The sequence below is a fragment of the Ammodytes marinus genome (assembly GCF_949987685.1).
Source record: "Ammodytes marinus genome assembly, chromosome: 2".
Taxonomy (NCBI): Eukaryota; Metazoa; Chordata; class Actinopteri; order Uranoscopiformes; family Ammodytidae; genus Ammodytes; species Ammodytes marinus.
In genome coordinates this window covers 12,728,298-12,756,012 of record NC_137231.1, presented here as the reverse complement: position 1 = coordinate 12,756,012, position 27,715 = coordinate 12,728,298, and the positions used below count along the sequence as shown (strand labels likewise).

The 27,715-nt window shown below is 42.1% G+C and overlaps 2 protein-coding genes across 3 annotated transcripts in view; both read right to left on the bottom strand.

The window, feature by feature from the left end:
• Nucleotides 1–450: 450 nt before the first annotated feature.
• Nucleotides 451–18,579, bottom strand: LOC307260264 (phosphatidylinositol transfer protein beta isoform). Its single transcript, XM_080040456.1, has 12 exons — nt 18,512–18,579; nt 15,605–15,635; nt 14,039–14,184; nt 13,717–13,808; nt 13,510–13,517; nt 13,091–13,165; nt 12,899–12,982; nt 10,722–10,799; nt 7,474–7,584; nt 7,057–7,179; nt 6,116–6,191; nt 451–4,350 (listed from the first exon to the last, which is right to left on the bottom strand). The coding sequence occupies exons 1-11, from the start codon at nt 18,529–18,531 to the stop codon at nt 6,147–6,149; spliced, it is 813 nt and encodes a 270-aa protein (XP_079896582.1). The 5' UTR covers nt 18,532–18,579; the 3' UTR covers nt 451–4,350; nt 6,116–6,146.
• Nucleotides 18,580–20,028: 1,449 nt separating this feature from the next.
• The window catches only part of LOC307266598 (tetratricopeptide repeat protein 28-like), a 177,174-nt gene continuing 169,487 nt past the window's right edge, over nt 20,029–27,715 (bottom strand). For both annotated transcript variants that reach the window (XM_080048654.1, XM_080048655.1), the window contains 10 exons: nt 27,235–27,379; nt 26,884–27,063; nt 25,797–26,338; nt 25,365–25,612; nt 24,981–25,105; nt 24,658–24,889; nt 24,297–24,373; nt 22,640–22,769; nt 22,412–22,519; nt 20,029–22,297 (listed from right to left, as the gene is read on the bottom strand). In XM_080048654.1, coding sequence (XP_079904780.1) covers nt 20,682–22,297; nt 22,412–22,519; nt 22,640–22,769; nt 24,297–24,373; nt 24,658–24,889; nt 24,981–25,105; nt 25,365–25,612; nt 25,797–26,338; nt 26,884–27,063; nt 27,235–27,379 — 3,403 coding nt within the window. In that variant the 3' untranslated portion in view covers nt 20,029–20,681. The remainder of the gene's footprint in view (nt 22,298–22,411; nt 22,520–22,639; nt 22,770–24,296; nt 24,374–24,657; nt 24,890–24,980; nt 25,106–25,364; nt 25,613–25,796; nt 26,339–26,883; nt 27,064–27,234; nt 27,380–27,715) is intronic.

Below are 27,715 nucleotides of genomic sequence, written 5' to 3'. Positions count from 1 at the left end.
ACTCTCCTGACCTGCGGGTCACTGAGTCTAGCCCATTCTGGAGTCACCAATAACTTCTTCGAGGGGATGTTTATCCCATCTGAATTAATATTTTTAGTCAAAGCCCCAGCCCTTGTTTAAGCTACTCCCAAGGAATTCACGATGAAGCTTTTCATGCATCTTAAAATCAATCTGCCATTATTTAAAATATAATGATTTAGGGAGAAAGACAGTTCTTCATAAACCGGATATGTTATAAAGACTGCATACCAATGTAGTATAACAATTATGAACTTGCTATTGGTGTGAGCTGGTCCAAAATGGGACCAGAAAACCCAGACAGGTCACCTCAGCCCATCTAAGAGCATGCCTGTTGGTGTATTGGAGTCTGAACACAGTCCTAGCCTTCAATTTTCATCACCTGAATATAAAAGCAGACAACAGAAGCATTATCTGAAATGTATTTTCAAAGACAAAATTTATTTGATAGATACAATATGTAGACTTAATGGCAAAAAAAGATCTACAGAATAAAAGGCACAATATCGTATATTCACTACCATGTCCCCTGAATTTCAAAAGCTGATCAGAAAACATTTAAAAGCAGGCAGATCAGGAATTAAACAGCTGTGGATTTCATAAATTAGGTTAAGACTGAACAGTTGCTTTGTGAATACTTCTTCTTTCTACATATCATTGTCTTGACAGATGGTAAACCATTGATTTGGGTTGTTTTCTTTAGCCACTGGCTCCTCTATTCAACAGACAGCAGGAATCATTAGGATAGACTTGGAAACATTGATTACGCCGAGGAGCAATTGTTTCACACCTCTAGCTCTTTGAAACGTGTATGCATACAATCCCAGTACAGTAACAATGGGCCAACTGGCTGCCCTGTATACAGCGAGAATACGGAACAGGCTGAATTACAACCACTTCCCCATCATGTTGAAATTGTAGGACCATAGTATACCACAGAAAAGGATATGGTATGCTGAAAGGAAGTAAATTGTTTGAGGCAAAGGATAAGTTACGATATCAAAAAAGGGTCCTCGTGTCATATTGGTCACCTGAGAAGATGTTGGTATGAAAAAAAAAATGTAGCCTCAGACAATTTCTCCCAACAGTTTTCCTATATCACCAGCCTAAAAAAATTCTGAATTCATGTAAACATATCAACGATCCATTCACACTCTTTGGACAAGCCAATAACCCATTACCTAGGAAATTACTTACAGTTGACAGAATGTAAAAACATCAGGGTCTTGGGACCAAGACTATTTTGTTACACCTATGTCTTGAAAGGAGATTATACCCAGGGGGCAAAGTGATTTTATGGACCATGGAGCGTTATAAAAGGTTGTTCACCAAAAATGACATCTAGGACCTTCCACGATCACAACCTGGGTGGACAACCTTGTCAACAAGCTGCTGGAAAGCTACAGCGGGCCGACATAGCAAATCAGAACCACTGTTTAAGTGAATGGGGATGGGCTAATGGGGATTTTTTTGAACTTATAGATATCATTATGAAACTTTGCCAGTTGATTACTGACATTAAAACAACAACTTTTTGTATTACAGTATTTCCCAAAATGTTTAAATTAATATGAAAAATCATCAATATCTTACTAATGATGCGTACATTTGCATATCTGCAAAGCCCCACAATCTAGATAACACAAAACAAGTGTCCAACTGCCTGAAGCCTTTCCTAATCACAGTTCAAATTTGATCAATAACCTATAGAAAATACATTTTTTACACAGTTACATTTCATGTGCCATGGACCAAAAGTGTCCTTTTGGAGTCTCCAGCTGGTATTTTAGGAAACGGCTAGACATTCCCTTGGAAAAAACAGTGTAAAAAATTAATTTTCTATGGGTTATTGATCAAATTTGAACTGTGATTAGGAAAGGCTTCAGGCAGTTGGACACTTGTTTTGTTTTCAAAATTTTAAAACAAATTGACTTTTGTCCAACATCTAGATTTTGGGGCTTTGCAGATATGCAAATGTAGGCATCATTAGTAAGATATTGATGATATTTCATATTTATTAAAACTTTTTGGAAAATACTGTAATACAAAAAGTTGTTGTTTTAATGTCAGTAATCAACTTGCAAAGTTTCATAATGATATCTATAAGTTTAAAAAATTCCCTATTAGCCCACCCCCATTTGCTTAACAGTGGTTCTGATTTGCTCTATGTCGGCCCCCTGTAGCTTTCCAGCAGCTTGTTGACCAGGTTGTCCACCCAGGTTGGGATCCTGGAAGGTCCTGGATATCATTTCTGGTGAACAACCTTTTACAACACTCCATGTCTGTTTTTTCAAAAAAAGGGGGTTTTGCCCCCTAAGTATTATGGAAAATAGATCTGTAAAAACAATGCCCCAATTTTTCGTTTCAGAATTGACGAACCACAAAAAAACTTTAACACTACAAAAGGATGAAATGAGGAAAACCACTTATATACACAGGTGTTTGTAACACTAGCAATGATCAACACTGTAGGCCAGTGCTACATGATTCTGAAGCCTAACGGGGGAAAGTGCAGTATGTTGAAAAGTCATTAATATGGCATGTCCATCAAACGGCCGGTTTGAGGCAAAATATGTAAATCTGCAACCGTTTGCAGCAACGACAGTCTTACAGCCTTGACCGGTTGCAACTTTAACACTTTTGCTTGCTGGAGGAATTGCCCTTCGCTCAGGCGCTGTGACACACATCAGGAAACATAAAAAGGGAATCACATGCAATACTACACCTCCAAGCAAAAAATAAAGCGTCATCACAAACAAATTTGCTCATAAAAGCTCTGTCTGCCATGATTTACTCCTAACAAGTAGCAGCCAGTAGCTAGTGCTAACCTTTAGGTGTCAGGAAAATTGCCAGTCAGAAAACAAGGGAGGTAGCTAGAGCAATAGCTGGCAGCAGAGGTACTTTAGGTATAATAGTTCCAACAGGTACAAAAAGTCGGGGGATTTAAGGCAAGTCTAGTGTCGGCTGGGCACTTGTGAGGCTGGTATGAGTCTGTAAACACACCTAGATGAAGCAGGAGAGGAGCGGGCCTTTTTTTTGGAAAAGTGTCTACCTTACAGATGAGTGAGACAGGCCTCTGGGGTGAGCAATGAGGTGCATTTTGGCTTGTGACAGAGGCTGGAGGGGTGTGTAGCACCATCTGTGGCTGTTTTTCAGTGCAGTTTCTCTCTGGGGACAGCTGTTAGCGAGGTGAATGCTGTGTTGTATGCTATGTGTGAATGTCTTCAGAATAAGGAGTGGGGAGAAAGAAGTGGAAGGGGGGGGAGGTGAAATCAGTGAGAGCAGTAAACACTTCCAAAAGGATCATCCTGTCGCTGAGCAAGCTTGCATGGATCTGCCCAAGTTGAGCTTTTTAGAGATCACTCACCGCAAAGGCATTTATACCTGTGAGTGTGAGTGTGTGTGTGTGTGTGAGTGTGTGTGTGATAGAGAGAGAGGGAATGAACTCACTTGTTTATCCTCAGGTGCGTGATGTATTTGTGGCACATGCATGTGTGTGGGTTTCTATTAAAATCTGTATGAGAGTGAGAGTGAATACCTGTACAGGCATGATTGTCAGTGTTAATAAGATGCAGTGCTTTGGGTGAGGTGGGGTGATGGGGGGGGGGGGGAGGATTACAATGGGCAAAAGGCGCCAAGGGCTGTTAGTAATCTCTTAATGAAGGCTGTGGCTTGAAGGAACATGAGTATGACAAACAGACAGACTCATGCCGGGGAATGCAAACCACCGAGCCACTCTGTGTACAGTTAAAAGTATAGAGGGGAGATTAAGAGAGGTCAGACAGGGGATCATTTTGAGAGGAATGTTTTGGAGCTAAACTTGAACAAAAAAAGAAAATCAAAAATATTTTACGGGGAAATATTTGGTCCAACACCTGCCACTGTGGAATAAAACCAGCGAACAATATATATATATATATTTTTAAAGATCTCTCTCTGTACTGCTAGTAGCTCCTCTTCGTATCTCTTGCACAAGGCGAGGTCTCGTCAATAACATGATGCTGATAGCAGGCCTTTCCTCTGCCCAGGAGATCAAAATTAACCAGAGTCGTATCAGCTGGGATCGTGTTGGTTTCTACAAATCAATTCCTCAGTGTATAGAATGTCTATGATTGGGTGCAAGTCAGGGATGCTCTATTGATTGCAGGTAGCAGAGCCCCCTCCTCCGCAGCCTGAATCGGTTCAGGTAAAAAAAAGAAAAGAAAATGGCACAAAAGGAGGTGCCATCTTAGCAGTCTCCATCAGTGCCGTCATCGTGGTGGGAGTTTAAAATCCTTTGCCTTTTCATTCTTCTGCCGCAGTCGTTCCTCGTATTTCACCCTGTTTGCGAAGCTGTGGGGGAACAATAGGAAAATAAACACCACGTTAGATGTATGCAAGTTAAACAGGTGAAGGCAGATTTAGTGGATGCTTGAATTCAGCCAAAGCCTTCATACATGGTTGCTGGTTGGTACGCAGTTGAACATTTTATTAATTATGTATTACTTTGGGTTTTGCTTCTTGCATAATAAAGCATTAAATATCCAACAGATGTCCTTTTGCCGACTGCAATCCTGCCTTAAGAATCGGCCTCATCAAGCCCCTTGTTTGTCTTCTAGACAGATAAAAGCATCACTTTCAAACTCTCCCACCCTGAGGCTGATGGCTTTGGAAAGTCAATTAGTGTTTTGAATCTGATAGCCGGACACCTTAATGGAACAGTTCAGAGCAACAGGAGCTCTAAACAGAGGAATAGACAGATCTGATGAAATGGTATGAGGATTCACCCTCGCTCCACCACCCATCCTCCCTCCCTTATTTCTCAATCACAGCACAGACTTCTTCTCAACTGCAGAATTCCATTTGTATGTTAATGAGGAAAAGGAAGCCATATTGAAGCCCCCTCCTTGCCATTTTCTTTCTCTTCCTTCTCATGCCTCCCGACCAGTATACACAGACACAAGTGTTGTAGACTGGTGCACAGTTCTGTCAATAACCCGAATAGCAGCGTCTGGGTGTAGGCTTTGGCCGCCATCACAGTGTCGTCCCATACAGTCAAACTAGGACCCTGCGGGGCGCTCCGGTGGCGTAGTGGATAGAGAGCGTACCATATTGGCTCCGGCCTTCGTTGCAGTGGTCGCGGGTTCGAATCCGACCTGTGGACCTTTACTGCAGGTCATCCCCCCTCTCTTGCTGTCTCCCCATTTCAACTCTATACTATCTAATGAAGCTTGAAAATGCCAAAAAAAAAAAAAAAAAAAAAAACACTGGGACCCTGCTAGCCCAGAGGTTCAGGCCTCGTCAGCCTCCTCACCACAGCTCTCGTTGATGGCAACCGCCTGTTTACTTACTCCAAGGGAAAATGGGAAACACATGCTGAATAGGGCGAGATGGGAGAGAGGGGGTGCTAAGCACAAAATGCTGTATGTCGGTAGTAAGCCAGGAATGTTTGAGCCTGGCCTACTTTGGCCAGTCCAGTCTGGATTCCTTGCTTTTCTTTATCCTTGTACGGCCAAATGTTCCCAGACTGATATTTAGAGGAGTTCCAAGAGCAGGCCAGTGGTAAAGTTTTACAGAGAATGTGATTCATAGAAATTAAAAGCCTGTGATTTAAAAAGACGACTGTTTTTCTTCTCTGCCTGCTATTCCTCTAAGGGGAGGCTCTGGATTGCAGGTACGAGGGCCTTCTGTGGATGTGTTTAACTGCTGGCCACCTCTTAAAAAGTAGCACGTATGATTCTGAGAAAAGTTTGCCCAGATGTCTGGATATATCCAGAGGACAAGGCACTTGCATACAAAAGTGTGTACACACATGCAACACATAAGCAAGCACACACACACACACACACCAGTGCAAACTATTGTGGGAGATTTTCACCGAGTCAGCAAAACACCCAACGACATAGCACATACATCATATGTCTCTGAAATCTGGTGTTATTGATTAACTAATTCAGAGTGAGCTATGGAGACACACACACACACACACACACACACACACACACACACACACTGGCCCTTTCCCAACACCAGAGAGTACAGAGTGAAAGCAACATTGAAACCCCGCAGGGAGCAGAGAAAGCATTTAAGAGACTGGCCGCTACCAGTGAGAACTTACACAGCAATACTCAGACCTACACCTGGCCGGGCTACTCGTCTGGCTTTGTACCTTTCACAGAGCCCTTCTTACGCATCTAGACAAAAATGAAAATAAAGAGTAAATCACAAAGACAATCAGAAAGCCTCTTGGGGCAGCTTTGATTAGGTAACCATTGAAAAGTTTGATAAAATGTTAAACATCTTTTGCTTTCAGTTAGGAGTCAAGGAAGTCAGATTAGTTCTGTAAATGTCATCAGGGAAATGCATGCTGAATGGTTATGTTGCTCATTTGGAAAGCCAGTGATAGTGGTGTTAATCAGGACGTCGATATCCTTCTCTTACATTTCAATATTCTGCTATCGATCAGATGTTTTCCTTTGGGTTGCAAACTATAAAACAAAATTATTTCATTTGGAAATTATAAATATCGTTAGTAGAAGACGGTGAATTAGTAAATATAAGTTATGGTTTGACAGAAGCATTTTAAAAAAAGGATTAGAAGGTACATTTAGGAAAGGTTCAGGAAAGCACCAGGTCTGTGCAAACCAATTGAGTTGTTGGAAATTTACAAATAATCAAATGCAAGCATCAAGTTAAGAAATGAATAAGATGACAGGAAATGGGCCTAAATTGAGAGTATACTGTGATAAAAGCAGCTTCAAGTCTAGCACACCTTCAGAAAGGGGATTTAGCCACACAATGGTGTCCAGTTTTAAATGATACCAGCATGCTTCTTAACTATTCAAGTTATCTGATGATTAGTGATAGGGACAACAGCTGAACCAGAGAAAGAGAAACACTGGGAGCTCAGACCGAAGCTCAGGCTTAGTATGAGAAATGTCATGCCAGAGACTCTTCACGTAGGAGATAGGTCCAAGCCCATCAACAATGAACGATACGCATCATATTCACTAGTGTTTATTGTTGTTATTCTGGATCATTTTATACTGATGCACAGACCTCATCCAGCTCCTTCTGTGTCTCTGCCTCCATCCGCCGGATATCCTCCATAGTCAGATCCACCCACTTATCAATCCAACAGAAGAGCTGGCGGTGGAAGTTAGTGAAGATCCTCTTCTCTTGCTGAGGGAGAAAATGGTAGTGTTGGTTAGGTCTGTGTGATACGGTTGAAATCAATAAACACAAGAAAAAAACTTCAAATCATATTTCGTTTGCAATTATAATGTGCTTGTAATCAGCAAGCATTTGTATAGAGGAAATAAAATGAAAGAAATCACACTGTGCTAGTCTTTGTCACTCAGACAGTCAAAGAGGCAGAGAATGAACAGTGTCTTCAAAACTGGAACTCTCCAATCCCAACATACAACGCATGAGCCGAGATAATGGACTGTAACTGTGTAAACATGTCACTCTGACCTCTTGGATGAAGTTCTCCACTTTGGTCTGCAGGCCCCACCACTTGAACTTGACCGTGACCAGTTTGTAGGCACACATCCGCGGGCAGTCGGTCTTACTAACCAGCTCTTTCTGTTAACAGTAAAAGAATGACAATGCTTACAATCCAGTATCAGAATATATGACAGTTAAAAAAAAAAGAAGAAAAAAAAAAAAAAACACTTTACAGAAACTTTTCAATGAGAGACTAATCGTAAAAACAGCAGAAGGCTGAGAGAATATTATTTTGGACTAATCTTAGCTGCATTCAAAGCTAGAAAACCATTAATACATAATGCTTTGGGTATGGAGCTCGCTGAAATAATTATCAATATGAAGATGTGCTGTGCACAGATAAAAGTGCCCTAATCTACAACACACTTTCTAAATCCATGGGCTGCTTGCACTCTGCCTCCCTGTGAAGAAGAGAAGAAAAGGAGGAGGAGGAGGGGGGGTGGGTAGAGCAAAGTGGATAAACTCCAGATGAAGGGACCATTTCTCTGCTTCTGCCCTGACAGCGACACCGTTCCCGACAGGCGTGCCTTTGTGGCCAAGGAAGGCAGATAAAACGCTGCTCTGGAAAGCGATAAGGGCGTCGCGGTGCAAAGCTGGTTACATTATTAACACCAAGGACCTGCTCGCCCCCAGAACACACACACACACACACACACACACACACACACACACACACACACACACACACACAGTCTCCCTCCGAGAACACCTGTTTAATTAATCACTCTATTATGCCGAGGCATTCCAAGAGAAAATGCCACAGACCCGCCTCAATCATCCTCATCCCACCGCTGTTTGATGCCACCATCATGGAGAAGAGCGAGAGAAGGGAAATGAGACACAGTTCTAAATTTGCAGTGGGTTTAGAAAAGTTGTCATCGCTAAAGGAGAACTTCACATGAAACGGATTCTACATCAAAACACTTACGGTGACATTTCTCTCCCTCTCTCTATGCCCCGCTCAAAAGAGCAGAAGTTTTCAGAAATACAAAGGGTACCGATATGCAAGCATGTGTGCATGCAGAGATAGACAAGAGTTTCATTGCTCTGAGAAGCTGGCAGAAATTGTGCCTCTGTTGTCACACAACTCCTTTTTTTTCACCTTTTCAAAAACCGTCTTCTTCCATGTCCACAGCGGACGGGAAAGTGATCTAATTAAAAAACACAAAATAAAAAGTTGTCCTTCTTTGTTCTGGGAAAATTCTTGAAGCAGAGTAAAAGTTTCCCATGGTGCACTTTGAGGGCTCCACTGCAGAATAGGAATCCTCAGTTCTCCAGCAGTGAGCAGGACCGGTTTGTGAGGCTGCGGGGTGAGGCACGGCTTAGAGGGGAAAGCAACCAAACAAACTTTCTCTCCGTCTTATTGATGTATTACTTTCTATGTCAAAAGTACATCAGTCTTTACACAGAATTGTTGCTTGTCAAATTTAGAATCAACGTCCATTCACAGTCTCTTTCCCCTCTCTGTCTTCATCTTCTGTCACACAAAGTCTGGCAGACGGAGAACCCGTATCTGACCTGGTGACTAGACATTTCTATTACAGCCAATTAGAGCCGGGAAAGAGGTGATTTGTCTTCATCAAACTGCAGCCTTACAGCTCTGTCGACCCCACTCTAGCATTCCCTCTAGCGCTGCCTTCTCCTGTACAGCCATTTGGATTACAACAGGCAACAGAGCCGGTGTGGGAAAGGACTTTAATGTTTATGTGAAAAAACTCTTCACGGATATACAGTACATGAATCAAATATAATGATAATATGAAAACATAAACTAGCTTGTTGTGCAAGCAACTTCATGTCAAATGTAGTAACGCTATCTTGTGTTCAAAGTCCATGTGAATTAGTCTGCCATCAGCTTTGCACATCTGAACTCTGAAACTGCTCTCCATTCTCATGCACTGTCAACTTTCATAGAGACCATGAGTGAAAAGCATATTTGCAAGTGCAGCCAAAAACGTCTTGATTGGGTTGAGGTCTGGCCTCTGACTCTAACTCTTGGATATGATCCTTGTTGTCTTAACCCATTGATGACGGCTGCTGCGCGATGCCACATTGGCTCTCCTGCCTGATGCTGCATCGTGCAGCATTATTACTTTATCTAATTTTCATGGCATTCCCAGCATTGAATGCACTGTCATTGGTTCAAATACACATGAGGTGGGTTTTGTTGATTTTTTTAAGACCACGTGACCACCCAAAAGTTGTGTGGTTTGCCGAAAATCATGTCAATCAAAAAAATTAAAAATTAAAAAAATAATAAAAAAAATACACCAGCTATGTCGGCGACAGAACAGTTAGTGGCGTTTGGTGCGCAGAATCAAGGTCTACTATAGACTACTGACGAAAATCACACAACACATTGCATCTATTTATTAACAATATTTAATAATTTTTTAATTCATCTAATTTTGACGATTTTTAGAAATATTTGTTGGTTTGTAAGCGCTAAGGGAGCATGTTTAAATAAAACATGTGAACCTTAACTTTTAAATGTATTTTATTTCATGTTTCTATGTGCTACACAGGCTTAAATATTAAGGTTTTGGTAGACTTGACAATTCGTACTATTTTTTCAGAAAACCCTCAGGCATTAAGGACATGCATCCTAGATTGCCATAGTCATCAATGGGTTAAAGCATTTCTCCAGTGGCTTTGGCTTTATTTTCTGGGTCGTTGTCTTGACTCTCCTCCCAAGTTTGCAGGTTTCCCTCAAGGATTTATTTTGCTGCATTCATTTTCCCCTGTTACCTTCATAACCCTTCCTAAACATGCAGCAGAGCAGCATCTTCACAGCATGTTGCTGCCACCACACAGAAAGCTCAATCCTTGATCCCACACCACTGTACTTTCCTATTTGTTTCACATGTCCATGTTTTGATTGTTGTGGGTTTCTCCAACAACTGTTCTATGCAGTGTTGTATGCAGCGGGCATCCTTTACCAACAATCACACCTTGGAGTTTATGGAGTGGGCTCTACACAGATTCATAGATAGTCCATATTCTTGTAATTTATTTTTATGACCAACCTTGCCTTATTTTATTAAGTGCTTTGGAAATATTGTGAACAGAATTATTCAAGGTCTCGCGCAATTACACCAGCAACATATTTGCATAGTTAACCTAGGTAGAAAACCCCCTTCAAATAGTCTGTTATACTGTTCTCCTGCAACATTAATTGCCAGTTTACGTGTGAATGTGGATTTCAGGAGCATTACCTTCCAGTTGGGCCCAAGAGGTCCTCTGCCAGTCTTCACAGACTTGAACTTGGTAGGGTCTTCATCTGGTTTGTAGTCCTACAGTGGGAACAATTTATTTCATTAATATAATACAAAGCACATTCTATTTAGCAGACACAAAACAGGCTGAGGTAATCTGTGTTCCAAAATGTTGAAAAATAAAATAAAAAGAAGTAGATATACTTATTATAATTTCCTAAAACAAAGCACTAAACAAAGTAAAGTTTTAATGTAGTTAGGGTATTCAGTAGGTTACAGAATTGATGGCTTGTTTGCCCTACACCACTGTTCACTCACGGTGCTCTAAACTAAGAAACACAGCAGTGAAAGGCCAAAGCGTACCGCATTCATTCTCCAAAACTGGCCAGCCCCGGGAGATAATGTCATGCGGCAAGACCAGAGCATAATTCAGTCTTAAGTGGCTCGCATATAAAAGACCGGCTATGGGGTGTTGATGCCACCAGCAACATCTGTTTAATTATGGTGACACTGGGCCAGTTTATATAAGTGAATGTGCTTTGCCACTAACGTCCTGTGTGTGTACTGATGAGAGCTTGTGTTGCAGCACATCCATGTATGTATGTGCCGAAGAACAACTGTCTATCTTTACATCACATACAGTCATGTCCTGCCAAGACCGTTTGACTGAACTTACCACTTATTCACCATTTTACAGGAGGATCTCTGTCATGTTGTCATGATCTTTTTAAAAACATATAGAAACATAGTGAGCAGTACTACTGAGTGTATATGTGTTCATGAATACATTGACTCGTATACCAGGCAAGAGGAATAGAAATAAATGAAATGGCTTTCAAATTATCAAAAGCTCGAGGGCCCAGCAATTTTAAATAAATCATGATGTGCCTGAAGCAAAAAGCTACTTTTCAGGGCTATCGGCCAACAGGAGGGTGCCAACCACGTGGAAAGTAATAGAAACCCACCCCTACACACACACACACACACACACACACACACACAATAATTTGACTGTTTTAATGCTGAGAGCTCAGTCACTATAACAATACTGTGAGCTGCACTAATGAGGTCTGTGAATCGATATGCAGTGGTAGACGAAAAAGGACCTACTCCTCAAGTAAAGGAGTGTGTTACAGTGTAGACGTGTTTGTGTGGTGTGTGTATTTGTCTAGTTCCGGCATACGTAGCACAGTGAGCCTTAATTACACTAACAAACTCATCTGTGCTGGCGGTACGCCCCAGGCCCCGCAGCCATGCCTGAGGCTGAGAGCTGATAGTGTCCTCAGACACAACACACTCCTCCAGCAAGGCAAACACCTCCGCCTCGTTAACTACCCACCGCAAACAAACACGCACACACACACACACCAATACTTCACAGTCAAATAGCCAAACACACACAGAACTGGAGTGAAATGAGGCAATGTGATGTTAGATAACAGCAATAATGTGTAACATCTTCAAATACGATATTTAAAATGTATGCGTATTAAAAACAAATGTCTATTCTAATGAAACAATCTATAATATTACTGAAAAATATTATAAAAACATATAAATATATATTATAATATATAAACACGTTTGTGTTTTTAAAAAGGCAAGATTTCAAGTTGGTGATGACAAATGGTGACCAAAATGTTAAATCATTCACATTTATTCAAAACATAATGAAATGATGATCCATCTAATGTCAGTCTCAGTTCTTCCACTGTCAGAAAGATACACGTGACATTTAATCTTCTTGTAATACAGTTTACCTAAATACATGCAGCCTTTGGATCCATTCATTCTTCTAAAACAGCTCCACAATAAGTGATGAGCGTTTGTCCTCATGTTCTGACATAAAGACTATATATAATAGAACACACACATAATAGTATGCTGATCTGTTAAAGGAAACCATTTTGAATGCACCAATATTTCTATAGAGTATCCATAATTCTGACCCATATATTGATTCACCAAAATAGCTTATTGTCCAAGCTGTACTTATTAAGTTCCTGTAAAACAAACACTATTCTTTTACAATATGCTCAATCATTTAACCCCTCCTCATTGTGAAGTGGATTGGGTTTGCTAGAACGCTTATGTTATGATCAGGCTCATCCACATGAAGGCGCCAAACTGTGTTTTTATCTTGCCCATGAAAACGTGCCAGAAGAGTTTCTACTTACAGCAGCCGACGCTTGACTTCTGTCTGCAATGTCAATGGGCACAACGGTTACATTCTTCCATGTGGAACTGTCTAGTTTGTGCACCTGAAAGACCAAAAAAAGAAAAAAAAACTATTGTAAGAAAAGCACACAAAGTCAAATCGGACAATCAAACTGCACATTTTTGCTTTGATTGGCTGCAGTTCTACTCACGTTTTCTTGTGTTCCAAGGTCGGGTTTGTGCCACGTCTCAATCTTAATGAAGAAATCGTCTTTCATATACTCATTCTACAAGAAAGAGTTAGGATGGCATAGGATAGGTTATTAAAGAACTGAATGTACAGAATGTAAATTGAATATCCTGAAACATCTTAAATATACAATGTTGAATCAATTAAAAAGGTGCAGTCAGCAATTTTGGAAAACGCATGATTTTTTTCTTTTTTTGAAATCAGTGAATATCTCAATTCACTACCTGTACTGTGAACACAGCCTGTCGACTTGTATGTTAACAAAGGACATTTAAAGGGGGCCCAGCACAGCTTGCAACATGCCGTTTCCCCAGAATCACTGACGCCACCTAATTAAATAACACAACATAATTAAATCATACGCAATTTAAGGTTTCCTACCGTCACAACTGCATCAAGGTCAGGCATGATGAGGAAGAAACAAAAAACACCATTACATACTGTATAGAATAAAACAATCACTAGAATTTCTAAAAAAATAAAAAAATAAAAAATGGCCATGATGCAAATAACAGAAATGTATTCAATCATGGAGGACAAAGGGTTTCAGGGTAAAAAGGGAAAGTGGAATGGCAAGGGGGGACTCACTGGTTCTGCAATAGGGGTAGGCATTCCAGGCTTTTTCATGGAATACCAGGGAGCCTTCTGGGGCAAAAATCCTGACAAAGTCTGGGACTTTACTGAGGGGGTGGGAATGGGTAGATGCAGGTAGAGAAAGGGAGAAGAAAGACACATTTCTTCAGTTATCAGAGGTTCTGGAGGAAAGAGTGCAGGTGGAAATTCCAAATGTTTCACAACATAGATAGGACAACACTGCTACCGTCTGGTAGCACACTGCTATTACACAGTGAGAATGGGATTATGGGATAACATGGAATTAAGAAGAAGGGTGAGAGAGAGGGGAACATACCTCTTTAAGTGGTAGATTTTGTGTGTATACTGTCCTTTCTCGCCGTCCTTTTCATAGGGCTCATTCTTGAGTACCTCAATGCCCTCACCACCACCCGTCTCATTTTTACTTGCTTCAGCTACCGAGAAGAGCTGTCCCACTTGATACTGTAGCACAACAAAAAAAACACGTCACTCACTTGTTGATGCTCCTGGTTCAATGAGTTGTAAAATGTCCCTAATAGGAAACTAGGAATTGTTTCCTGACAATCATTAGCGTGTGACTCCTTCAAATGAATGAATCTGCCTCAGCACAGGTTATGGTTGTACTGACCTAGGAGATACAATGTCATCATTTCTGCAAAAAAGTTACATTTCCTTCCCAAACAGTTTGATTCTAATGATTTTTTTTTAGAGGCTTGAGGAGGTCAAAGTATGTTGTACGTTTATTTCGTGATTTTGAGACACAGCATTCATCACTCTCGATTTGGGTTTTATTGAGCAAGTAGGGCAACACAGACCTTGATGTGTTACTGTTCTGCTTTCAATCCAACAGAGTGTAGATTTATGTAAAGTGGCAAGAAAAATCAATGCTAAACTAAATGGTCAAATAAGCTTGTGTTAGATCTGTGGGCCTTTTTTTGTCCAATTCTGCTGTTGTCTTACCAAATTAAAAAACACAATGCAGCCATGATCTGGACAGTCTATTTGCATTTCAAACTTTATGGCTATCCCACACGCTGCAGAACAAATAAAGTAGTGGTATGATTTAGAACAACAGACGGTGGATGTTTGTCTTTATGGGGGGGGGTGGGGGGGGGGGACACTAATCAGAGTACATGTATAAAGAATCCTAATTTTTAAATTGATTTAATAATATTCAGAATTACTTTTAAAATGAGGCACTACTTGCAAAGATATTTTAATCACCATTTAAGGCAGATGGAGGAGAGTTTGGTTTCATGATTTAAGACCATTATAAAACAAATCTTGCTTTATAAACAAATCTTGCTTTTGTAAACATCTAGACGTATTAGAAATAAGCCTTTTTGGGTTGGACTTTCGCCTTAACTTGCAAACAGAAGCTAAACAATGGAAAGGATAAAAACTAATGGCACATTCCTTTTTCACTGCCAAAACAATTATTTTTAAATCAAGGTTACATTACACAGACATGCTGTAATTCCTATAAACAATCCCCATGTGATGCGTGATCCATTTTAAGCCCAAATAAGGGATTCAGTTTCTACTGCACATGAGATCCAACAGAAATACATAATTGGGGTGCAACAAGTGTATTGTAAACGGTCTGTAAATAACATTGTGCTACTGAAACAAACATGAATCCATTAATTCATATAGATTTATTTATTTAAAACAAGTGAACATTGACCAATGTTAAGGCTTCTATAGGAAGAGAAAGGAGGCCAATATAATTCCCTCTGATTTGACTGGATTAGCTGGCTCATGTCTGTACACTTGAGCTTAATTTGAAACAAGAAAATGAAGTATTAATGAAAAGAAAAAAAATACAACATTACTCATTAAATCAATATGATAATAAGGGAGAATAAGAGTGATTACTCACCTCCTCCACACTACAGGGTAAAACCACACGGCTGCAAAACAGAGACGTGTGGTTAATGTCACGAAACACTTTCAAGTAAACAACAAGCTTAAATTCAACACAACTGCCACAAATAACTTGAAGCTCAAGGAAAGGGTAGATGAACATGATTTAGTGATGTTGACCTAGTTTGGACCATGGTCAAACATGTATAAAACATTCAAAATGATATTAAACATGTATCAAGTCTTTAAACACCATGAAGGAAAAATGAACCACTGCAGAAGAAGCAGTGATGCTCCATCATGGCATTAGAAATGACCTCCACAATGCACAGAACTATTCTCACTGCTACAGACAAGGAAGAAGGTTGTGATGGTGACTCTTGTGTTTAAATTTTAAAAAATGTAACGCCCAGTTAGACACACTGCTGACTTCAGCAAGATGAGAAGAACATATCACTACACTAAAGTGGAATAGTCAGAGCGCTCAGTTAAGCTGAGATATGAGATGAAGAAAACGCCAAAACATTGCCTGAAAACATAAAATGTTCTGAAAGACACTAGTGAATGAGTGTAGAGCTGCTTATAAAATATACACATTTAAGATATCCTCACATTAAAGATTGTTTTTGCATGGTATAAGTGTCAACAGACTTCTAATTCAGGGTGTGGTATGCCCAGCCTATAAAGCATCGTTTACACAGATGAACATGGAGCTTCAGTCAATGACCACTAACCACACAGTGAAGAAAATAGTAGGCAGAGGAAGTTCTCTCAACGCATAAACCTACAGCAAGGCTGTATTCCAGTTTGGAATCACCAGAAATAGTTGTTTTCGTCCTTTCTTCAATAATGTCCATTTTAACATAGATTAAAAACAAAAACTATTTTTTTTATTCCGATTTTTTATTACTAACTTTGAAATAGTTTGGGCCGCAAAATAAAAAATATCAAACTATTAAAAGTTCCATTTAGTTGATGTTACCACAGTATTGCATGACAGGGTAGAATATTGTTGTAGCCATTTCTTCACCTAAATATTCTTTGATTTTGTCAGTCCAGATAATCATTGAACAGTTTCAATTGGGTTTTACATTTTTGGGGAAGCAGTTTTTCTTTTGGCCCTCTATATTCGACATAGTGGTTGGATTGGATAGTTTTAAAGTGATGTTTCAGTCCAAAGTATTTTCAGCTTAGATTCTAATGATTCATAGTGCCAATCAACTTACCTCCTCTTTAGTTTTAACAATAGGTTTGCTCACACACCTGTTGCTTCTAGCCCGTGTATAGGCATTAATGAACAGGAACCTCTTCCCGTTTAATTTTGCACAGATTTTGATGCTTTCAATTTCTTGTATCAATGACGTTGCTCTGAGGTAGCTTTGTCTCCTTCTGCCTCGTCAATTGCCAGTCCGGTTGAACCATTGATCTGCATCTGCATTTTGTTACATGACTTTTTTTCCGCAAACCCTTCATACAAAGTAACATGTACTTGTAAAGAGGACTTTGTCTAACCGAAATGCCTAAAAGACCACTCAAAAAGCATTGAATCAAGGTTTTTTTGGGAGATGATTACAAACTTATGAAACATACACATTTGATGGTGCATTTTCTTTATTAGTGTTTCTGACTGCAAGTGTTCTACCCATGTGCTCTTTGGTGTTGATTATGAGCTGTTGAAAACCATGACAATTAGACTTAGGCCATAATAAACAATACGCTATTAGCTTGTGTTGAAATTTGGAGAATTTTTACAATATCCAGGTGCAGATGATGTTTCATCTCTCTAGGGCTGCTACCCCCTAGGCCACTGAAAACGTCAAACGCAAGGCTTTGTGATGACTGATGTTGACAATCATGGCCACAAGCCACATCATCAAGTTCGGAAATCCAACTGGACTGGTCATTTTGAGTAGATAAGGAGTAAATGTTTTTCATGACATGACTTTCAAGATTCATGGCATTTGCCACAGCACAACACAAAACAGTACATGGATGTGAATGCATGTAGACACAATCTGCCTTCACTGAGCACAGCTGGCGAGCGAGCCCTTGAGCAAATGCACGTTTTACTCACACGAAACAACAACAAAAGTTAAAAACTAGCATCTAGACATCTCCTGTTCCTGCAGGCACATAATATCCGACAAACGTTTTCAAAAGGCATGTGGAAAGCTAACATTAGCTAGACATGTATTCCTGCAGGATTGTTATGAGTAAACTGCTGTGGTTAAACATATTTGCTCTAAATGATAATTGATTTAATGTCAACACAAGCATCTTTTTACCCAACTTCATGACTCACACTGCTAACAGCTAGCTAGCGTTATGAACTACCCCCGCTAGCAAGCTTGTTGTTTGAAATAGCTTGGTTCTACGACACGGTTTGGAAAACCAGCAGTTTTCCCACATCAAAATATATTCTCTTCATATAGTTTGTTTGGCGCTGCCACGAGTTTATGTTGCAAAGATAACATTAGCAGCGCTAGGTCATTTCCCATTCATGGTATACCGTTAGGTTAGCTTGCGTTAGCCAGGCATGAGCTAATTCACAGCTCAAAGTAATCAGTTTTACGGCTTAAAAGCACAAATTCCATTACTCTTATCTTTTAAACGCATTACACAGAACGTAGACAGAGGTTTTCAGGAGCCAGCTACTTAATGCGAACATAGGGGAATCAGTGGGATAAGAGCAGCTGTCACACAGTCCCATACCGCTGTCAACGCCGGTAGGCCACAGCGGTTCTCTTGAGCAATACCACCCTTCCCCTTCCCTCGTGTGACTGACACAGACAAGATGAAAAGTTTTGACTAGTGTCCATCCTCTTAAAAATAACTTCCATACCTAACCTACAACTTTACACAATGACGCAAATGGTCACATATTCTTCAAAAATAACAGTTTAGACAGAAAGCTCGCACTTACAACTCCTTGATGAGGACCATCGTTGCTTGTTCCTCCTCGACTCTACTGTAACTGCCCAGCGACCACTGAGTGCTGCTGACGTCACGAGCTGGTAAGAGCGGCGGGCGGTCCCTCCCTCGCGACCGGTGATTTGCAGAATGGGGCCTACTTAGTTTTAACCAATATAATGTCCTTTTGGTGGCTTTAACACGCCCTTTACACACCAGGTCTGATCAAGCAGCACCAGATATTTAATATATCACAATAAAACTAGTAGGTCCGTTTTTTTAATCTGCTGTAAGCAAACTTGTTCAGTCTATTAATATTGACTTGTTAAAAGCACTGTCTGGCATTGGGTGCACCATGCATCTAGCATTCTTGAAATATCTTATAGCAGAGATGTAGGCCAGGCCTAGATACCTCCAAAAGAAGAAGATAAAGATAAAATAAAGATAGTTCCATTCTTGGGCCTTCATAACTTCATTGTGTTAGTGTGGACATTTATTGTGAGCAGCAGCTCAACCAAAGAGTGATTCTTATCTCTCAGATATACACTCAACAAAAATACACTTTTGTTTTTGCTCCCATTTTTCACGAGATGGACTTAAAGATCTAAAATTCATTCCAGATACACAATTGTACCATTTCTCTCAAACATTGTTCACAAATCTGTCTAAATGTGTGATAGTGAGCACTTCTGCTTTGCTGAGATAATCCATCCCACCTCACAGGTGTGCCTTAGACTGTCAAGATGCTGATCTGACATCATGATTAGTGCACAGGTGTGCCTTAGACTGTCCACAATAAAAGGCCACCCTGAAATGTGCAGTTTTGTCTCACAGCAAAATGCCACAGATGCCACAAGCATTGAGGGAGCGTGCAATTGGCATGCTGACAGCAGGAATGTCAACCAGATCTGTTGCTTGTGCATTGAATGTTCATTTCTCCACCATAAGCCGTCTCCAGCAACTTCGCACAGCCATTGAAGAGGAGTGGACCAACATTCCACAATTGACAATCTGATAAACTCTATGCGAAGAAGATGTGTTGCACTACATGAGGCAAATGGTGGTCACACCAGATACTGACTGGTTCTGAGTCCCCAGACCCCCAATAAAGCAAAAAAATGCACATTTCAGAGTGGCCTTTTATTGTGGACAGTCTAAGGCACATCTGTGCACTTATCATGATGTCAGATCAGCATCTTGATGTGGCACACCTGTGAGGTGGGATGGGTTATCTCAGCAAAGCAGAAGTGCTCACTATCACACATTTAGACAGATTTGTGAACAATGTTTGAGAGAAATGGTACAATTGTGTATCTGGAATGAATTTTAGATCTTTAAGTCCATCTCATGAAAAATGGGAGCAAAAACAAAAGTGTTGCGTTTATATTTTTGTTGAGTGTATCTGTGTATAGAAGTTAGAAACACAAGAAAGCAAACATGATGTTTTTTTTTATTGAAACGGTTTACTGATAAATGACAGATGGTTGTCATGAAACTTCATGTTTAATTTCAAAAAATCATGGGCTAAAAAGTCATACATGGTACTTAACATTGAATAGCAAGAGAATCCATGCTTCAGAGCAGACACTCAATTCACAAAGAAATCAGGCCAAATGCCCTTTTGATTTCAATAAAAAATATTAAATCTTTTTTCCCCACTCTTCCCATCTTTACATGGTACAGGTTTGTTCACTTTTTAATTCATATAAAAACGCTTAATACTGATTGTGAAACACTTGAATTAATTTACAAAACATAATAATAATTATTATAATATTAATAACAATAATAAACAATAATAACAATAACCATTCAATTTAAAAACAAAAAATAGAATGGAGGAAATCAGTCATAGTTGTTGCATCTTGGCCCACACAAACAGCAACGTTTTGGGGTGAAAATACCAAATGGCATTTACATCTACCTGACACACAGTTACACACAAACACAGTATCAGGTCGTTGAGTATTTCTCATTGCCATTTACAGTGTTATGGGCACAAAGACAAGACACTCTCTGAAGCATTCATGTAGCTCTGCAGGATCACACCCACTGACCAATCAAATCCTTCTCACTGTCAAGTCAATCTTGTTGGACCAATAGTGATCCTTGAAAAGTGCCCTACTCCTCCAGCACACAGGATAGTAAATGATAGATGAAAGTATAGGACAGTTTTAAATGTCTCAGCATTTAGAGGAAGGGAAAAATCTTCCAGGCGACAGGAACTTGTATCCATTGCCAGCAGGTAGTCGGATAGAGCGAGCACCAGGGCTACTGCTTGTGGAAATTGTAGGTGATGGGGCCACCTTTCTGGGGTTGGAGCAGTGGTGTCCATTGGAGGAGTTCTTGCTGCCCCTATCCAGTGAGTGCAGCCCCAGCTCCCGCAGCTCCAGGCTGTCTTGGGTATCATTAGGGGAGCACCGGCGTGGAGAAAGGTTGAGAAGACTCAGTACATCCCTACTGGCAGAAGCAAAGGAGCCAGAAGCACTGTGGACGGCTCTGACAGGACCTAGGTGTTGCTGTTGCTGGGCAGCAGCATTAGCCCAAAAGGTCTTCAGATTGTGGATAGCTTGGACTTTCTCATCAATGACTCCTCTCCTCAGCCGGTCCAAGGCTGGGGCATCGGCCGCAGATGTAGAGCAGGCTGAGCCCGTAGAGGAGTAGGACAGGGCCGGGGACGGAGCACTACCAACGGGGGACTGGTGACCAGAACTGGGAGACACATTACTGGGAGAACGTGAGATGTGTCCGCTGTAGGGGGAGCTCGGGTACTTTAATCTGAACTGTGCGTGGCTGTCCAGAGTGGGCGAAGGATGGCTGCCCTCTTTTTGGGAAGACTCGGACACTGCAGGACTGTTGTAGCCAGAACTTATTTTCTGCAGCGAAGAGGAACGAGAGGGAGGCTTGGGTCTGGGTGAAGATTGAGCTCGACCGCTAGCGCTGCTGCTAGGACGGCTGAACGCGCTTGTTTCAGAGGAGCGGAAGGCGCTGCTGCGACCTGAGGTTCCTCCAGCCGGCCCACCCTCTGGCCCAGCCCGCTGTAGACTACCCACCGCTCGGAGGTGGCTCTGGGTCTCCTCCAGGATCTTCTGGGCCAGCTCCTGAGGGTCCAGAGGGACGCTTTTATCTTCTTGAGACTTGACTGTGCTGTCTGTCTCCGTACTGGACTGGTCAGATTCACCGGTATCTGAGCTGCTCACCTTACCCACCTTCTGGGACGGTGAGTTTGGGCTTGGCACCAGGGATGTTTTGACGGGGGATGTGGGGGTGCTGACACTGCCTCTGGATGACACCGACACAGTGTAGCCTCTGCCTGCTCCTGGGCCAGACCCACCAACCACCCCCCTGCCTCCACGGTGGTGGCGCTGGCTGTGTCCGGGCGGCAGAGGCAGAGAGTCACAGTGACTTCCCAGCGGCTCGCTGCTGATAATGGAAAAGCCTTCGTATTCCTCATCTTCCCCCCGGGCTCCAGTCACCGCAGCAGCCGCCCCGTGAGGAGAGGAGCGACTGCGGGGAACGTGAGCGTGTTTGTGGATGGAGTAGTGTGCCGTGGCCCCGCCGCGTTGCCGATGGCCGAGGAAATCACACTCTGACTTGGACGCAAAGCTCATAGTGGAGGCTACAGAGCTGAGGCTGTAGACGGAGATGGCATCCGACGCCTGATTGTCCAGGCAATGTGAAGAGAAGGGCAGGGTTGAGTATCCCATAGGCAGGGGGTTGGACACCGACTGGGCTGAAGCTAGAGACTCAAGGGAAGATGAGCTGTCCAGGCTCAGACGCTTAGGCAGCTCTGTGGAGTCTGAAGAAAGAGAAGAGGAAAAAAAAGGTACAAATGTGACACCTGATTCACACAACAGGATGGCTTAAAAAAAGATGATGCAATAAATATGAGAAAATAACTAAGCATGCTTACCAAACAGCGCCAGCAGAGACTGGAGAGCAAAGTGCAAGGTGCGGCGGTTGGCTAGCTTGCCTGTCTTCAGCACCACTTCCTCTTGGCCGACCTCACATAAGTCAAATCCTGCACACGGACACACAAAAGGACAACGGTTGTAACTTAGACAAATTGACAATATGTCAGTGAGTTTGCAGGATGAGAGGTTTGAATGGACAGGGTTTGACAGTTTTTCTTAGGACTCACCAAGAGCAGCCAGGAATTCATGGCATCCGGGCAGTCTCCATAGCTGCACACTGATAGACACCTGAATGGGCAGGAGGGAGAAATCCTGTTCTTTCTCTCCTGTTTGGAGTTGGACTAGCACCTGATGGAGCTAGGGAAGAAGAGGGAGAAGACAACAAAAAAAAGCGGGAAAAGAGACGGTGGTTAGGAAAGAGTACAGGATTATATCAAACTGGTGAATTCTACTGGGATTGATGGTTAAAAGGAATTTGTCTGTGATCAAACAATTTCTATTCTATCAAGAACTTAAAAACATCCAGGTAAAAAGTGATATAGTTTCCTTTATTTCAATAAATATTTCCTTTTTATATAAGTTTCCCTTATATTTTTATTATGGAAATACTTTAAATATTTTCTGGAGTAGGAATGGGCCTTTGTTTAACATGTTTGAGTGATTTGCTTGAGTACTCTGCGTCTGCAGGGTAGCAGAGCTGAAAGAGTTTGTGCTTTGTTGGGGTTTACGCGTGGCCTAGGAGCACACTTGCCCGTTTTGTTTGGGGATTACTAGGCTTGGAACAGAGACACCTTTGTCAACTTGACGTAACTGTGCAGTAGAAACATGCCTCGTCTCCTTAATTCACTCTTGACGATTACAAAAGGGCCGTGTTTACATCATAGCTTTATCCCTTCTCCCACCCTGAAACTTTCCTTTGACCTGCAGTGAACCAGGGCTGCAAATCCTTAAATACTCTCAATCCCTAAGAACTGTCGACAAGAACTCGCAATGCATAAGAAATACAAAGAAGAAAAACACTGTAAGTGCTGGCTAAGCTACACCTCATGCATTCAAATGCAAAACAGCAGGGAAACAAGATAATCGAATGCTACATTTTCATGCAGCTTCTATACATGAAGGTGGTGTTATAGAACGTTAAGCATAGAAAGTGGAGAGAGGAGGGACTGGGTAAAGTGGGATGGAGTGCAGGTAAGGTGAGGGCCCACTTACCATTGCCACCATATTTTTAACAGCCTTCAGACAGCACGTAAGGGGGCAGGGGAGAGAGAAATAAGCTTTTAATTGCATGCACAAAGGCCATTCACAGAGGGTACAAGGGTTCAGGTCAACAGGGAGAACTGCAACAAGTAACAAAAGTATTTAATATGGAATACAGTATGATGCAATTAGCGTTGATAGATTAGATTGAGTATCTTTTATGTTCTGTTCACTGAGACCATTATTAACACAAACTGCTTATCACCAACTCACTGGATAGTCTTTCACTGTAATCATGTGATAGTCACATGTTACACGTAAACAGGGATAAACCTCTGCACTGTAAGATTAATTCTCCGGTGTCATGAGCCGGGCTGCAAGAGAACAGCACTCAGATTGTAGTGAAGACTTTGCACTTTAAGGACTGCTTGTCAGGTTTCTGTGCAGCATTCAGTTGTTGCCAGCGCGTCACCAGTCGTGACGTAACTAATTTACGCAATGATCATTTATTTTCTAGCAAGAACCTTGTGGTGCAAACGTGTGGGAACATTTCAAAGAAAGTGAGAGGAACTGCCTCACTAGTTCATAGGACTAAATAATGGCAATGTTTTTTTATCTATCTATCTGGTGAATGGAGATTTTTGAAAATTCCAGCAGCATGTGTTGAGAGCAGCAGGGGCCTACCCGGTTGATGAGCTGCTCTCCTGCCTCTGAAGCTGTGATGAGTTTGCACAAAGCCTGGAGAGCTGGGGGCGGCAGACCTGAAGGGGATGGGATCAAAGGAACTTCTTCATTATTCATACACAAGGCACGTTCTTAATGATAACCCCAGACTAAGTAGCGCTGTGACTTAGCAGGTGCTATATGGAGTGGTATGGAATGTTACAAACACAAAAGGACATAGGCTAGCTATGTTGTATGTGGAAAAACAATGCAAAATAAATCACGTAAAAAATATAAATTACCACCAAATCAGTGTAACATAAAACGGATTCAGATTTTTTTCTTTTTTGACTGTGATGAAGAGCTTGTCTAAGGTGCATACCCAGTAGTGATTGTAAAGTGGTGCTGCATTGCTGGAGCCTGTCTCCTGGATCAGCAGTGGGAAAGAAGACAGCAGCGGGGATGCCGGGGCCCGCAGAGTCAAGGCGGAAGCCCACAGCTGTCAACAGGGCCTGCCAGCCGGGCACGCCCCCCACCTTGTTCTCCACACTCTGCTGGGACGTGTACATGGAGTTACGCTGGCCGTTCTGTATCCGCTGAAGAGACTTTTCCACCTGCAAAGGACCAGGGAAGTGTGACGTTAGTATTTTTGGGTGACATTTCTAAAACAAGTTAGTCCTTGTATTGTGTGTGCGTGTCTCTCACCAGGTGGAGTAAAACTCTCAGAGCGTCACGCGCTCGATCCGGACACTGTAGAATCTCTGCCAGAGCTTGGCCAATGAGGGAAGAGGGGCTGTTAAGCTTGACATCATTGCCAATCAGCATGTATCCTGATCAAACAAAAAAGCAATAGAAAAAAAGAGTTCATTACAAGGTCACATGTTTTATCTTGGGAGTACTGAATTAAAGGTGGACTCTTTCTTCTGGAAGGCTTGTTGTCAAAAACACTTTTTGTCAAAATCAGAAAATGTCCGATCCGCTATCTGTGGCAGTACTGTGCGTAAGCTTAAAAAAAAGTGATTTTGTAAACAAATGCTATCCAGAATCGCTGACTGTACCTTTAACACATTAGTGAATAGTGCTTCTTACCTGCCCAGTTGGAGGGATGCGAGTACTGCTTGCTACTCTGGACAGTCTTCATGGCATCTGCCAGCGCGGCACTAGCCTTGGTCCCGTTGAGCATGGCAGTGTAGAAGGCATGGACAAAGACTTTGGAGGCGGCGACAGGGACAGGCCACAAGGACACAAGGGTACACTGAGCCCCGGCAGCCAGGAAGGCCCTGGTCAATCCAACCACACCATCTGCTGTCACTTTGCTGCTGGACTCCTGGTACGACCTGCAGCCACAATATCACACCAAGCGTATAATTGAAATAGGAAGCTATAAAATATTTAATAGCATAACATTTTAAGCATTATTTGCTTTTATTATCTTTGCAAGACTATTCCATCCCATTCTAAATCAGTTACATTAAAGTTAATTGTTTCGAAAAATAAAAAGGACCTTAGCAGCCAACTTACCCAAGCACCACCAGCTTGACAGGTAACCGCAGGTCCAATATGTCTGCAGCCGTGAGCAGGAACTCCTGGAGCGGCGGGCTGTCACACATGCTGTCCAAGTCACTGTTGTCGTCCTGCATGTGGAGGGACTCTGGGATGGTGTAGCCGCTTCCGATGGAGCCCTTCCTTCCCCGCCCACTGCTGCCTCTCCTGCTCCCCGCGCCTCCTCTCCCCACTGTCCCTACCCCCGCACCGGCCCCACCAGGCACGCTCTCGGGGTTAGGGGTGAGCACCAGAGCAGCCAACTTCCACGAGATGTGGGTGGCGAAGTGGGCGCACTCGGCCTGCGTCAGGGCACTCATCACCCTCTCCTTGGTGGCAGCGGCGCCGGCCAGAGGTTGGCAGCCCAGCAGCTCAGCCACCATGAGAGCCTCCTCCTCTGCAGAGGGCATGGGGCCCCACAGCCAGCGGTCCATCACCGTAGAGGGCAGTCTAGGGTTTCCCACCACAGCCGCCATGGAGACACCGCCACACGGAGCCGGGCCAGGGCGTCGGGAGTGAGACTAGAAGCACAACAGAAAAGAAGGTAATGTTTTATCTCTACACACCAAAGAGTCAAGACAGTAGTTAGTTATTGGTGAACCCATCTGCAAACCCTGGTCTGAAATAATAAAATTCAATATGTTATTAAAGTTTGGTGTCTTAATAACCTTTTACAAGAAATCTGGTTGAACATTATTGTTCATATATATAATTAAACTTAGTTTAAAAAAAGCAGAGAGGCAGAGAACTGCTGTGAATGGATTAAAATATTTACAGAGTCATAATAACCAGAACATAGCCCGCCTCATCTAAACCACATTTCGGTAAAGTTTATCAAACTTAAATGACACGCTTTCATTTGGATTGATAAATATGCCTAACTCTTTTTTTTGGATGCTAACTATCATGCAATTAATTCCCTAAATGACATAGCGATTCATTGGATCTTGGAAAGGCCGAATATGTAGCCATAAAAAATGTCATCAGTTAAAAGTCATAATCAGTATTTACAGGAATTTCAAATAAAAGTATATGGCATTCATTTCTATTTCATTATAGTGTCAACCTTTGCACTGGATCCAAGGCCGTGGATGGAGGGAACAGAGATGAGACTGAAGCGTTCGTACAGATATTCATTAGAGGAGCTTCCCTTCAGCAGGGCGAAGGGAATGAGGTACAGTTCTCCCTCCAGCACCATCACCAGCTGTCTGTGTCTGCCAACAGGCCCACTGGAGTGCATCAAGCCCTGTCAGATACAACAGCATTGGTATGAAAATGACACAAATACAAAAATAACATTCAATATGTGGTGCTTTCATTTTTTCTATTTCGTACAATTACATTTTCTCTTCTGCTCTACTCTCTACCACACGACTACATCAATATGCAGGCAATGACCCACAGAGGCAGCACTCACCCCCTCCATAGGTGCAATGAGCAAATCATAAAGTGCCCGGAGCGGAGGCTTTCCCAGGTTGCTGGAGCGACGAGGCAGGGACGAGTTACCATCTTTGGCAGGTGACATGGTGTTACTGAACAGGCTGGTCATACTCTGGCAACTCCTGCCCAAACACAACACAACATAATGCTCTTTTCATTTGGTACATTATACTTTTTAAGCTGCAGACTCAAGATAGGATTTTAGGGCACACTCACACTAGGCATTCGTACCATGCCAAAGCACCATTGACGGCTAAAGTCTAGTTTTTTTTCACCACTATGAGTGCTTGGTACCACGCTCAAGAACGGTACACTTCCCTTTTGCACTGGCACGGTTGGAAGAAGTGTGCTTGAGCATGGTACAGATGCTAATGAGCCGGCACGAGCACGCGCATAGATGGCGGTCCTGACATCAATTTGTATGAGACTATTCCCGATTCGTTCATGCGCGCAACAGA